This window comes from Sinocyclocheilus grahami, unplaced genomic scaffold, assembly GCF_001515645.1.
Source record: "Sinocyclocheilus grahami isolate Dianchi unplaced genomic scaffold, SAMN03320097.WGS_v1.1 scaffold1068.1, whole genome shotgun sequence".
Lineage (NCBI taxonomy): Eukaryota > Metazoa > Chordata > Actinopteri > Cypriniformes > Cyprinidae > Sinocyclocheilus > Sinocyclocheilus grahami.
The window spans coordinates 361,642-376,313 of NW_015506247.1; the positions used below are offsets into that span (position 1 = coordinate 361,642).

General features: G+C 37.0%; 2 protein-coding genes across 7 annotated transcripts in view; one reads left to right on the plus strand and one right to left on the minus strand.

Annotated features, from left to right (window-relative positions):
• Positions 1-5,315, plus strand: part of mastl (microtubule associated serine/threonine kinase-like) — a 20,147-nt gene extending 14,832 nt beyond the window's left edge. The window contains exons 10-12 of the mRNA XM_016251705.1: positions 1,886-1,999; positions 4,268-4,369; positions 4,756-5,315. Of these exons, the coding sequence (XP_016107191.1) occupies positions 1,886-1,999; positions 4,268-4,369; positions 4,756-4,913 (374 nt within the window). The 3' untranslated portion in view covers positions 4,914-5,315. The remainder of the gene's footprint in view (positions 1-1,885; positions 2,000-4,267; positions 4,370-4,755) is intronic.
• A 1,510-nt stretch (positions 5,316-6,825) lies between these two features.
• LOC107566301 (acyl-CoA-binding domain-containing protein 5A) overlaps positions 6,826-14,672 on the minus strand; it is a 15,269-nt gene continuing 7,422 nt past the window's right edge. For 2 of the 6 annotated variants that reach the window (XM_016251708.1, XM_016251709.1), the window contains exons 6-14: positions 13,932-13,964; positions 13,473-13,661; positions 12,827-13,042; positions 12,606-12,691; positions 12,019-12,235; positions 10,603-10,802; positions 10,451-10,510; positions 10,151-10,260; positions 6,826-7,712 (exon numbers count right to left, since the gene is read on the minus strand). In XM_016251708.1, coding sequence (XP_016107194.1) covers positions 7,700-7,712; positions 10,151-10,260; positions 10,451-10,510; positions 10,603-10,802; positions 12,019-12,235; positions 12,606-12,691; positions 12,827-13,042; positions 13,473-13,661; positions 13,932-13,964 — 1,124 coding nt within the window. In that variant the 3' untranslated portion in view covers positions 6,826-7,699. The remainder of the gene's footprint in view (positions 7,713-10,150; positions 10,261-10,450; positions 10,511-10,602; positions 10,803-12,018; positions 12,236-12,605; positions 12,692-12,826; positions 13,043-13,472; positions 13,662-13,931; positions 13,965-14,672) is intronic. The other 4 variants (XM_016251712.1, XM_016251711.1, XM_016251710.1 and 1 more) reach the window with 4 other exon arrangements.

The window sequence follows — 14,672 nt, forward strand, 5'->3', positions numbered from 1 at the left end:
CACTTTCAGATTTAAAACTTTGCAGAATGTTTTCATTCACTTAGAGCTGTGTTACACACTGCATGAAAGGTGATTTTCAAAAATCCATAATAGGGGCACTTTAATACTTTTTATATTATATATCATGCATATTGTATTACTGTACTTTTTTGTATTTAAAATACTTTATTTTTATATAATTTAATTTTGTAGTACTTTTCACACACATTTAAGGATGATTCTTTTTCTCAATTATGATTAGAGAAAATGTTACAAAAGGGCAAATAATCATCTATTGGGAATCCTATAAGGTTTTTTTGGGGAGGGGCTGATTTGGTGCTTACGAAACATTTATGATTATTATTGTTGAAAACAGTTGTGCTGCTTACTACTTTTGTGGAAACTGTGGTATATTTTTCCAGGATTCTTGGATGAATAGAAAGTTTAAAAGAACAGCATTTATTTGAAATAGAAATCTTTTAAAATGTTATAAATATCATTACTGATATTTATGAACGATTGAATGTACTCATGCTGAATAAAAGTATTTATTTAAAAAAAAAAAAAAACTCCTTTTGACCGTTACTGTATATTATAAAAGATACTAACCTGAAAATGTCATGTATTTCTAGAATTTACAAGATGGCGAGAACCTTCCACAGTTAAACGGAAGAGAAGTGGGCAATAGAAACATTCCCTTGACACATGTGGAAAGGAGGAAGATGTTTCCAGCACGAGCTCAAGATCACAGCACTGTTTTGACTCCGCTCAATAACCAAGTGGACAATAGCAGAAATATTAAACCAGATATTTCTGCAAAGAGGCTTCAATTTAGTGCATCCGACGACTGTACTACTCCACTGGGTAAGGCTGATCCCCATCAGTCCGTTGGGAACGGTCTTATAAAACCAGAGCTTCCAACAGAGCCCAAATTCTTCCATATTTTGTCCAGTGTCGGTGCAATTTCTCTCCAGAAGCTGAGTTTTGAAGTCTTCATACTCATTTAAACCACACACGGGTGCCTGTCAACGCGGGCGTCTATTGTGGTAGCTTAATTTATTGTTATATCTCATCTGTTTCTTTCGCTTGAACCAACTTATTATTACAAAAATGAACTGTTACTAAAAACTGACATATACCTTGGATATATTTGTTAAACCCACATTATAGTTTAGTTTGATGTGTACACTAGAGTATCCGTACAGAGTGTGTGGCACACATTGTGAAAGAAATAGCGCAATGTTGGACAAAGATCAAACTTTTTAGTATGCATGTGTTTACTGCCTGTGTTTCGCACACGCTGTCAAATTGAAAGGCTGTGCTATATGGTTACACTAAGCATTTGCGTGAAAACTGAATTATACTTTTAGGTTAGCAGTTTAAACAAGTTCAGGTTTATCCTACAGGAATAAAAAACGCCTCATTTAGTGCAGCTTGTTGAGAAGATGTGTGGTATTACTTTAGCAAACAGTTACCATCGAAGAAGGGACTGAGCCAAATCTAAAGACTTAAAGCTGTACTATTTTGATTGTCTTTTTGACCACCCAGAACACCCTGGCAACCACCCAGCACATCCTAGATATTTAAAAAAAAATATATTATATTTTTTTCATTTAGTCATTTGTCACTGCTGGCATGAGAGCTTCACCTTTTTTAGGCTGAAGGCTTTTTTTCCCCCTCCAAGTTGGTCAGATTTGAAGATATTTATGTCTGATAACTCCTGAGAAGATGTCATTTTATGTAACGTGACATATTATTTTTTTTAAGTGTTGTGCTGATTCCTTTTCCCTTCAAAATCAACTTATGACCACTGCTTTATAATAGTGGTCACATTTTGTACCAATGTGCATGTTTGTAGAAATTGAACTTTTAGTTTACGTTTTTTAATTTTTTTGCTCTCCAACAGATTTCATGGTGGATTGGTGGGCGTTAGGTGTTTGTCTGTTCGAGTTCCTCACGGGAGTCCCGCCATTCAATGACGAGACCCCTCAGCTGGTGTTCCAGAACATTCTCAACAGAGGTAAGAGGGCCAATAATAATACAGATGTCAAAGGCAATGAAAAAAATAAATAAAAATGCATTATATTTTTTTATCATGAATATAATAAAATTTTCTTGTGGTTATTTCAATAGATAATCTTAACTAATCTCAACTGTTTATTTTCTCCTCATTATGATCTCAGAATGGTTCCACCATATATGTGAATTTATGCCCCACGAAAATATTAAAGTGCCCCTATTATGGGTAATGAAAGGTTCATATTTTGTAGGGGTGGAACGGTTCAATTTACTCACGGTTCAGTTTGTATCATGGTTTTAGAGTCACGGTTTCGGTACAGTTTGGTATGTGCTATGTTTAGGGAAAAATATACTGTCAAATAAAAATAAAGAAAATAAGAATAATCTATCTAACTACAAGCAACAGCACAAATAAATACAATAGAGTAAAGATACAAATAAAATAAACAGTGATTTTCAGTTTTTTTTAGGTAGGTCTAACATTAGTTTTTAGGTACAGAAATTTAATAAAGTAATGAAATGTAAAACAGCATTGCATATTTGACTATAAATTAAAGATGAATCTTTATTAAAGTTACAAAAGCTATTCAATCAAGAGCAGTGAGAGATTTCTTTGTTGTTGCTGTTTGATTGATATTAAAAAAGTGCTGTCACTTTAAGAGAATGCACTGAGACAGTACGTTCAGCCGGCTATGTCGGCATTTTGACACAATTTTTGTGTGAATTTGTCCATTTAAACACAATACTTCAGAGAGAGCTTAATATTTGCACGCGTTGTGAGGCGTGGGATTGCACGCTTCGGATGAGCGCACGCACAAATCTTCTCACTGCGCATCCTCTGGCTCTTAAATGTTTAAACTGGCAAAGCTTAAATGAGTTTAGCTTAAACACAGATATCAACGTGTGTTGTTCAGGTCTCACCTGTGCGCACGCGTGCTATCAGCACCCGGGTCATGACGGAATAAATGACTGCTCATATGCCAGCATACGGTATTTGCATTGAACAAACGTTTGTCCACGTTTTTTTTTTTTTTTTCCATCGCTGTTGTTGTAATGTACTGGGAAGCCAGAATGCACGCGTTGTGAGGCGTGGGTTTGCACGCTTCGGATGAGCGCACGCACAAATCTTCTCACTGCGCATCCTCTGGCTCTTAAATGTTTAAACTGGCAAAGCTTAAATGAGTTTAGCTTAAACACAGATATCAACGTGTGTTGTTCAGGTCTCACCTGTGCGCGCGCGTGCTATCAGCACCCGGGTCATGACGGAATAAATGACTGCTCATATGCCAGCATACGGTATTTGCATTGAACAAACGTTTGTCCACGTTTTTTTTTCTTTTTCCATCGCTGTTGTTGTAATGTACTGGGAAGCCAGAATGCGCGTCCATCAACAGAAACATACATTAGCCGAACCCTGTTTGTTTTACGTGTTATTTATAGCAAACCATATTACAGATGCGTTGTCAGATTTAAGTTGAACCACGGTCCTAGTGTGTGCCGAACCGTGTGTGGAGAACCGTACGGTTCGATTTTTTTCCGCGAACCATTCCACCCCTAATATTTTGGTTTTGGGAGTCCCCAACAAAAGGTTGACGTGCATGCAAGGTCAAAAAAAATTTCATTGTGTTATAATATGCATTTATTTTTACCTATTTGCTCAAAGACTCCCAAACGATTAATTTAACGATTCATTTTTCCAAACCCGTCCTTTGCTTGACGCTAGTCTGCGGTGATTGGTCCGATGGGTCTCATTTTCATTTCATCATGCCTGATAAAGCAGCGTTTGTGAGCACAGTGCTGCTTTGTGTACAGCGTTACCGGGGAAACCACTATTTTTACCGCTGCAAAAGGGCACCTAGTGGCAAAGAATGAATTTGTATTTTCATTCAGACCAACATGAAAAGACCAACAAGTGGGCGGACAATATGCTAATGTTTCATGTTGAGGTCAACATGAAACGGCTTGGGATTCGCTTTAAAAACGACTGGTTTCAGTGATTCAGAGTCGACTTTTTCTTTTGAGGGACAATAACTTTATACACGGTGCACTTTCAGATTTAAAACTTTGCAGAATGTTTTCATTCACTTAGAGCTGTGTTACACACTGCATGAATGGTGATTTTCAAAAATCCATAATAGGGGCACTTTATAAGTTAATGTTAATTATGAAATGTTAATGGATTTCTTGGTTTGTTTGTCCTCTGCACCATGAGAAGAATGTTGTGTTGACTGTGTCTGATCTACATGTGCTTCATGAATGATGCGTTCAGATATACCATGGCCAGATGGAGATGAGGAGTTAACCCAGAATGCAAGAAATGCCATAGAGATTCTTCTCGCTATGGATCCAACCAAACGGGCTGAGAAAAAAGGTGAATACACACACACACACACACACACACACGTCTGGTTTGCTATACTTGTGGGGACTCTCCATAGGTGTAATGTTTTTTCTACTGTACAGACCGTATATTCTGTTGCCCTACACCAACCCTACACTGTGTGATTTATTAGCTTGTTTACCCGTTGGGACCTCAATTTAGGTCCCCACCATGACACGAGTCCCCATGAGTCTGTGTGTATTCAGGTTTAAGTCCCCACCAGAATAGAAAAACAGACACACACACACACAGAGAACTAGCATCTAACACTTTATGAATTCTTACATGTAATAAGTGTTAATGACCAAAATACATAAAATTCTCAATACTAATGTGTACTAACGTCAACACTAATGTTTTCTTGTGTCTTTCTGTAGAGCTGAAGGGTCATCTGTTCTTTGAAGGTGTGGACTGGGAAAACCATCACCATCAGACTATGCCCTTCATCCCTCAGCCTGATGATGAGACTGACACCTCGTACTTTGAAGCGAGAAACACAGCCCAGCATCTCACTGTATCAGGCTTCAGTCTGTAATGCACACAAACTGTGCCATGGACTCATACAGTAAGTTCAGGTGCAGCTGGAAACTCTAATGTATACAGATCCCACAGTGCTTTTGTTTATTCTGTATCCTGCTGTCTTTATTCATGGTTTGTATGTTCTTGAAAATACATGTTTAGAATGACGTCCTGAGGTGGGTGAGTGAGGTGGGATTTTAACGCTTTTGCACATACATGCCACAAGACTTGTGGTGTAAAAACACAATGCTTGTCGGACTGAAATTTTAACATGCTGAATGTTTTAACTAGTCTACAGCAAGTATGATTCTGAACATGGTTGTTTGCTGCTTAAAAAATAACTTTTTGTCCATTTAAAATCATAAATACATATACACTTTGAAAAATGTAGTTTATAACACTTGCCTATATTTAGATGATTCTGGAAATGTTTCAAGTTCAATAAAATAAAATACAGTTGTCGTATTAATAAATGAGCATTATTTATTATTAACTTTGAATCTTAAAACATGTGCCGTTTCTCACATGTAAGCAAAAATGTATTAATTTCACTAAAATTGTCTATACATAAGAAACACGTGTCACACATTTACATATTCACAGTAACCCTGGTGTCATGTAATGTTTAATGTACTTCATAATGTTGACGATAAAGCATGGCATATATTTTCTTACATGTTAGGTCAAAAGTAATCTAAAAATAATCAGAATACATTACCTAATATGTGCAATCCAATACATCCCAGTACAATTTTGTCATGTAGTTTCTAATCAGTAATGGACTACAATGTGTAAGTAATCTACCAGATACAAAACAATCAGATGATGATTTGATGGAAGTGTGAATTGTAGCATTAAATATAGTGCAATATGGGAATATACACAACTCCAATTTTTAAAAGCTTTTAATAATGCTTTAGTCTAACATATGAAATGGCATGTATTGTGACAGTGGAGAAACATGCGTTGATCATCTGTCCAGAAGGCAAATTTATGCAAAATCTGCAATGGTTAATAGGAACATTGTGTTTAGTCCGAACTATGATTCAAAGTAGTATTACAGACATGAATGATATATGCAAATGCTACATTACAGTATAGTAAAATTATAATATCATTTTTTCCATGTATATATTTTGCACATTTCTAATATACAATTATTAACATTATTGACTAATTTACACAAACTACAATGAAACAAAACTCGCATTTCTCAGTTAAAAAAAACATCCTATGTAAATTATTTATTAGATTTCAGTCTTATATTAGTCTTAGAGCTCTAAACATTACATATTTTTTTTATTTCAGTTCTTAATCTGTCGTCACATTCATCCAAAGTGCTTTGCAAATCAACCCGGGTAGTTTTTCGATCTCAATTACACCTTGCAAACATTGACAAAGGTTTTAAATTTCTCATGGATTCAGTCTTTGTAGTAATATTCAAGTGTGCTTGTCTTTCTTTCAAATAAATGACTTACTTAGATATTTGTTTTTTTCAAGGAATAGTTCACCTAAAAATACAAATTTGCTGAAAATCTACTCACCCTCAGGCCATCCAAGATGTTTCTTTCTTCATCCGAAACGATTTGGAGAAAATTTAGCATTGCACTTGCTCACCAATGGATCCTCTGCAGTGAATGGGTGCCGTCAGAATGAGAGTCCAAACAGCTGATAAAAACATCACAATAATCCACACCAGTCCATCAATTAACATCTTGTGAAATGTAAAGCTGCGTGTTTGTAAGAAACACCGATAGATTCAGACGAGATTACTAACATTACTTTTGGATTATTGTGATGCTTTTATCAGCTGTTTGGACTCTCATTCTGACGGCACCCATTCACTGCAGAGGATCCATTGGTGAGCAAGTCATGTAATTAAATTTCTCCAAATCGGCTCTGATTAAGAAAAACTTATCTACATCTTGGATGGCCTGAGGGGCAATAAAGTTTAAGAAAATTTACATTTTTAGGTGAACTATTCCTTTAAGCCAGTGACGTTCAGACATTTTTAAGATGTGTTGCTCAATGTCTACACACACTAGAGGGAGTCGGATAGGTCAGTTCTTTCCAGGCATCATGATGGGATATTGAGCGGATGAAGAACGTACAGTAGTTTTCGATATTGCCTTCTGACCCTTTCCTCAGATTTGCCAAACAAGGGTCAGCTACATAAGCATTGTAAGCATATTATGGCTTTAAAGAGCACCACAGATCACTAATAAGATATTAATGTATATTAAAAAAAATATTCATACGACCTTCAACAATTTGAGGGGTTCCGGATTTATTCCCATTACGGTTCCAACCCCAAATATGGGCTCTTTTCTGCCAAACATGCCAAGAATCAGATAGATATTCAAGCAGAAATCACCTGTGCTGTACTCATCAGTGCATCCTACACATTGCTACAGTAGTAATGACAATTAGCAGCGATGTGCGCAAAACATTGAATGATATATACTCGACATGAAAGTTATTATAATGCCCTTAATAATGGATTTCTGTTAACAGGATTTTCATAACTACTATGAAAATTTGACTTAATTACTGAAACCGGGCATTCCCGACTTGGCAAATTGTTACATTAAAAAACAATAAGTACAAAAAAAGCTTGTGATAAGCCGCATTGCTGTACATTCACTCTGTCTTTCAATTTGCTAATTCTTAGAGTTGTCATCATAGTGCAAAAGCAGAAGTTAGGGATCACGGGACAGGCTGAGAAACACCCTCCTCCTCCTAAATGCGTAACATGGCTCTCCTCTGGGTCTCCAGAGATGTCGAACCATCAGTCGATTCCTTTCAGTTGATTCTTCTGCAACAAGATGATCCAATCTTTAACATTCCTGCCATCACATACAAATTTGCCATCATTTTTGTTTTGCTCTGAATATAATCATATATTTTGTAATGTGTGATAAATACCTATAAAGCTATATTCAAACTACGCAGTAGTATGCAAAACAGTAAGCAGTGTGCAACAATTAACGTTTCAAACCGTATTAAAGGAGTAGTTCACCCAAAAAATGTAATTTGCTCACCCTTAGGCCATCCGAGATGTAGATGAGTTAGTTTGTTTCTTCATCAGAACAGATTTGGAGAAATTTACCATTACATCACACGAGCACGTGGCAGCCACAAGTCCGCAAGACTGCAAGTGCATATGAAGTGTGCCATTTGGGACAGGGCCATAGATGCAGTGAATGGGTGCCGTCAGAATGAGAGACCAAACAGCCGATAAAAACATCACAATAATCCACAAGTAATCCACCCGACTCGTCCATCAATTAATGTCTTGTGAAGTTAAAGATGTATATTTGCAATAAATGAATTCATAATTAAGATGTTTTTAACTTCAAATGGTTGCTTCTGGCTAAAATAGTGTAAAAATAGAGTGAATTATCCATAATATTGCTTTTTCAAGTGAAAAAGTAATCTCGTCTGAATCGGGAGAAATATGCAGATCAAACACCATTTACAAGTGAAAAAAAGTCCAAAACAGTTCTAAAAAAATAAGTCGGTGGATTTTGATGTGAGAGGACAACAGGGGATGGACTTCTTCAATTATGGATTATGGACTTGTATTTTGGCTAGAAATGACGATTCAAAGTGCCTTAATGATGGATTTGTTTTTTTACAAACACACAGCTTTTCACTTCAAAATACACTAATTGATAGACTGGAGTCGTGTGGATTACTTCTGGATTATTGTGCTGTTTTTATCAGCTGTTTGGACTCTCATTCTGACGGCACCCATTCACTGCAGAAGATTGGTGAGCAAGTGATGTAATGCAAAATTTCTCCAAATCTGTCCTTATGAAGGAACAAACCCATCTACATCATGGATGGCCAGAGAGTGATTATACATTTTTTTTTTATTTTTGGGTGAACCATTCCATTAAATTATGTGCCAAAATGTGTCATTCAAGTATTCATACAGGAAATGTGCACCGTGTCAGTAAGATGCCCTGTATGAGTTTTTATCTCATAATTATATCATATGATGCAGTTTAGCAATATCACACTAGCAGGAGTGCAGATTTTTCCCAAATATCTGCACGACTGCAAATAAGATACTGTTTTTATGCAAGAGTTAATACTAGAGGTCGACCGATAGTGGATTTTGCCGATACCGATAGCTAGAACAATTTGGCATGGATGAGTTTGAAGTTCGGCGTTTAAAAAACACGGAGCAAATGGAAAGAGAAAGCACAACCTATATTATAGCCCTATAAATGAAGCACACAGACTTTATTAGAGCCACAGAAAGACAAACGTTTTGCTGAAAATGCACAATACACAATTCATTATTTACATTAACAATGATTCGGGACCAATATAATGTAATTAAAAGGAAAACTGTGAATGGCGCTCTGTGGCGCGTCAGGATTTTCTGTCGGCTGCATTTAAATCCACGTCTGAAGTTTCCCGCTCTGTTCAGCGTGCAGTATCACGTGTCTAAACAAATAGCACATGCTGTCAGTGATTTCAACCACTAGAGGCCGCTCTCGCACTGTGTAATGACAGCAGACCCTTCTCAGCCGCTCCAGCAATGGACGCAACCCGGAAAACTATCGGCATGGATTTTTGCCGATAACCGATAGTTCCAGCAATCAACTATCGGTGCCGATTAATCGGCAAAACCGATACATCGGTCGACCTCTAGTTAATACGGTCTTACATTTTTGCCAACGAAAGTAGTTCCAAACAAAGCCACAGCAGAACTGTTGTGCATCACCGAGCAACACACAGCGATGTTTCATTACTGAATGAATGCGCATTTATGAATGAATCAAGTAAAGCCAATGATTCAGTGTTTCATTTGAATGAATTGCTGAATGACAAGCCACCAGCTACTGATGGTTTTAGTTTCATATTTAGTATTACTATAAAAACAAATTTTAAATAATCATTTCAATGTTATGGCCACATTGTAGCCTTAAAAGTTTGTGTAATAAATTGTATGTTGAATCAAAACACATACATACATATATTCTAATTTTTGTGGAAAATGTGATATATGTTTTTCAGGATTCTTTGATGAACAGAAAGCTCAAAATAACATCATTTATTTGAAATAGAAAATACAATTGTATTTATCACTTTTAATAAATTTAATGCATCCTTGCTGTATAAACGTATTAATTTCTTTAAAAAAATACTAACCCCAAACTTTTTAAGCAGTAGTGTATATACTTCTAAAATAAAAAGAATAGTATCTTAGTGGTACATAGCTGATGGGATAGTGCTTACCTTCTCCTGCGCTGCACATACAGACGGATGAGCCACTGCACCACAAACGGCCAGATGACAGCAAAGGCCACAGTTCCTGGAGACACATCGAAAGGCCACCAGGATGGCTTCTGGAAAGTGTAAATAACGAAGATAATATGTCAGCACTCAGTGTATGGCAATGGCATTGTTAAAATGACATTTTATCAGTTCATGCATTCACTGGGAATCGAACCCTGTTTGAGCTACCGGTATGCTCTCCTTTTAATTCCTGAAACTCTTTAAAACATCCCATCAATCAGTTTATTAAAATGACTTTACCTTCTTCGTTTTATTTGCAGGTGGTGACAAGTAGTCTGGTGGAAGCGCTAAGGATCGGGCCTGAGAAGTTGCACATGACAAAGCAAAGATGTAATATTTCATATTTAAACAGTCTTATATGTTGTGCTGGTTGAAAAGTGACGGTTTGTAACCTGTGAGGCTGTGAGAGCTTCCAGCGTGTGTAGCCTCTCTAAGACACTCTGCATGTCGTCCTGCAGTCTGGCCAGAGCACAGATTATCTGTTCGTTTAGATTGTCGATTACAGATCCATCGGTCCCCCAGCGCTCCCCGTCTCCCCCACTGCCCTGCTGCGGTCCCGCTGACCCGGAGCCAAAGGCAGGTGACTTGGACCCTGATACACAGGGAAAAGCAGCTGCAGTATGTGCAAACAGCTCAAACATTCTGTAGATCATTAACAGATTAAAGAAACAAAGTCTCCAAAAATAAATTTACTTGAGGATTCCAGCTATAGAGCATTTTAAGTTAACATATGTGCAGTCACAATGCATAGGTCATGTTTTGTCAATACATTTTATTGACAAAACTGACTATTTTACCAAATATTTGTATGTGCACCATGTATTGTTATGCTTGTTAGAGTACCGAGTTGTTAACTAAGCAACGTGCTAACATCAAATTCTACTGGAATCATCAAATCGTGTGTGCTTTACAGGAGGAGTGCCAACTGCACAGAGTTGTGTATGTTTTTTTTTGGTCAGATTTGATGAGAACACTTAGCGTATGCGTACAGTCGAACTCATAGTCTTTGACTGCCTAGTAGAATCCAGTTGGAATGCATTAGAAATTCAATATATGGGGCAAAAATTGCCATGTACAAGTCTTATATTAATATCATATGATAGCGTTAAGCAATATCACGAGTGAGTGAGCTATTTTGTTGCCGAATGTTAGCATGGTTACAAATGTGATTGATTATACACAACAGTTCAATAAACAATAATTTTAAATTCTAATTTACATTTTAGGCATAATATTGTAAATATTGTCTATATTTGTACTGTTGCCAACACAAAACAAAGCCACAGCAGAACTACTGTGCATCTGCGAGCAACACACTGTTTCGTTACTGAATGAACCTGCAATTTCTAAACAAATCAGGTGAGTGAATGACTCAATGACCTATTCATTGAGACGGTCACTTCCTCCATTCCTGAATGAATCAGCCACGAGTCATTGGCTTACTCATTAAGACATTGCCTTGCCGCCATCTACTGGCAGTTCTAGTTTTAACTTTGATTTCTCATTTAATTTCAGTATCACACACACTCCAGTGGTTTGTAGTTGTGCCATCTCATCAGTTTCTTTTTTGGCTATAAAACCACAGGCTGGGTAAGTGTTGCCACTTTGCGGACAAACAAATTAGCGCAAAAAAATTAAGGTGCATGAGCTGTGCATACAGCGTAAGAAAATCAGGCTGCATGCATACAGTACGCACACGTATGCATATCCTAGCATATGCATAAAAACCTAAATATGATTTGGGCAGAATAGAAGCAAGCAAGCAATGTTTTGAAACAGAGCTTGTATATGATTGCTGCTGTTTGTACCTCTTTCCCTCCTGACCACAGAACTGTTACTTCTATTCACAGGAAGTCCCCGTCTCTCAGAACCTCCTCTGCTGCTCCATCCATCTTCTCCGCCGTGCTGTACGCCTTCCTCCCGTCCCAGCAGTTCCTCTTGTGATCTGATCTCTCCTGTCGAGGATAGTGTGCTGTGGCTCTCCTCGGCCATGTCTAGTGAGTGGCTGACGTATAGCTCAGATCCCTGAATACCAGTAACAAAAGCACATGCATTTTGGGAAACCGTTGCAGAGGTGCTAGCGGAGTAATGATGTGGTACCACTTACCTTAAAGGGATAGTTCACCCTAAAATTTTAATTCCATTATTATTTACTCATCCTCAAGTTGTTCTAAACCTGTATGAATTTCTTTCTTCTGCTGAACACAAAAGAAGATATTTTGAAGAATGTGGGTAACCAAACAGTTTCTGGTCTCCATTGACTTCCATAGTATTTAATTTTTTTTCAAACTATTCTTTTTAGGTGAACTATCCCTTTAACACTGTATCTTACCTTCCCAGCATCAAGTAATTTTTGGATCAGATATCATGTAAGCGTAAACTGAAATCGACTTACTTCTTCTCCACAAAACTGGTCGATGGAGTCACAGTACACCTCGCTGTCCGAATCACTGGCCACATGGTGAGAACTGGACACGTCTTCTGTTTCATATATATATATATATATATATATATAAAGAGAGTGATTCAGATCAGTTCACATAACTACTGCTAGTATGTCAGACCTAGATCTTACTTTTAAAATAATAAATCAAGTCTTAGTTGGTAAATCATTACCCCCAATGCCCTTCTCCTCACTCTTGATGTGTCCATTGAGCTCAATGACGTCTCTGTTGTGCTTAATGTTTTCAGAGTCTTCTTCTGAATCCTGCCTGTTCAGATCAGACCTAGACTCGTGCGTTCCATTGGTAAGGCCTTTATGTTGGCCGATATTGCCATTAGATACTGGTTCTTTAGGTCTCCCTGCAGAAGCCCTTTTCTTTGGTTGTGAGGCTAAAAACACCAAGCATGTATTATTAATACACATATTCTAAAGGAAATGTTAGTAGTGCTTACCAATGCAAAACTGCTCACGATACTGTATGGTTGCTAAGGCACTGCTAGGTAGTTGCTAAGGTGTTCTAGGTGGTTTGTAGGTGTACTATGCAAAGCCAAAATAGAATCTAGAATTAGTTTCTAGATATGATTTATGTCCCTCCTTCAATGCATGGCTATTCAAGACTATTCAACTCTGAAAGATGCAATCTTTGCCAAACGTTTTTGGGTGAAAATGGTCCATTCATATTGTCAATTGCAATTTACACATTAGTCACTTTAAAACCAAGCAGCTTTCTGTTGATCAGTTTGGCAAATTTGCATAACCAACTTGAACCTGTTGCAAAATCTGCATGAGGAAAGACTGCACAGCAATAGTAACATTTACCTTTAACTTCCTCTTTTTCGTCTTTTTCCTCCTCATTATCATGTTCTTCGTCTTCCATGTCTATTGATTTAGCCTTTGGGGTTTCTGCTGTTTTGACGGGGTAACTGTCCAGGCTGCCATTCATCTCCATCGTCCTGATGATGCTTTTTGTGACACTTTTGGGTGGTGACATTAGCATGCTCCCAAAGCCTGGAGACAACAACAATACGCATGTAAGATGATGCACTGAGGATACGTTCTGAAACTTAATATGCACACTTTCTAAAAGGTCTGTTCTTTCAGGACTATTTCACAAAAACTTAAGCTGTTCCGGTAACACTACAACCCTATAGAGAACCCGGAAATCTACACTAATAACAGCAGTGAGTGAACAACTAAGGTGGTATGGGAAACTCCTGGACTAAGGCACTATTAACTAAGGGCGCAGACCACTGGGAGAACACACTGCTATTCACTTGCCTTCAAGTTGCCTAGCAAATCTTTCCAAGCGGGCTGAACAAAGGGGTAATTAGTTAATTAAGGTTAACAAAATGTTATAGTTATTTACAGTACATGTACAGTTAAGGTAGTGGGTCAGTAAGATTATGTTATGCTTAGCAAGGCTACATTTATTTTTATATTGTGAAATACAATTACAATTTCAAATAACTGTTGTAATATATATCATTTTCAGCATCTATTACTCCAGTCTTCAATGTCACATGATCCTTCAGAAATCATTGTAATATGCTAACTTAAAGCATCCTTGCTGAATAAAAAAAAACAACAACTCATAAACAAATGTGATGTAAGTATATTAATTACTTCCCAACTACATTTTTGTCCTTATGTCAATGTAATTACTAAAATGTATTTTTTTTAAAGACTTTAGACTTTCTAGATGTAAGTGACATTTTAACACCAATTGAACTGATTTAATTGGATTTTTTACGACTTGATTTCTGTTTAATTTGAACTGATGCTATAGCTACGCCTTCATTACTTTAGATTTATTAAAAGCTCAACATTTTGAGGATATTTCTTACAAAGAAATGTGCAGTCATATTTGACCCCAAATTCAAGCGCAAAAAAGGTATACAATAATATTTTTCATTAAAGGTGACATTATTAATTTAGGTTTTTAAGTTTGTTAGTTTAGTTATTTATTTAGTTAGTGTTATTTAATATGTATGCGTGTGTGTGTGTGTGTATATATATATA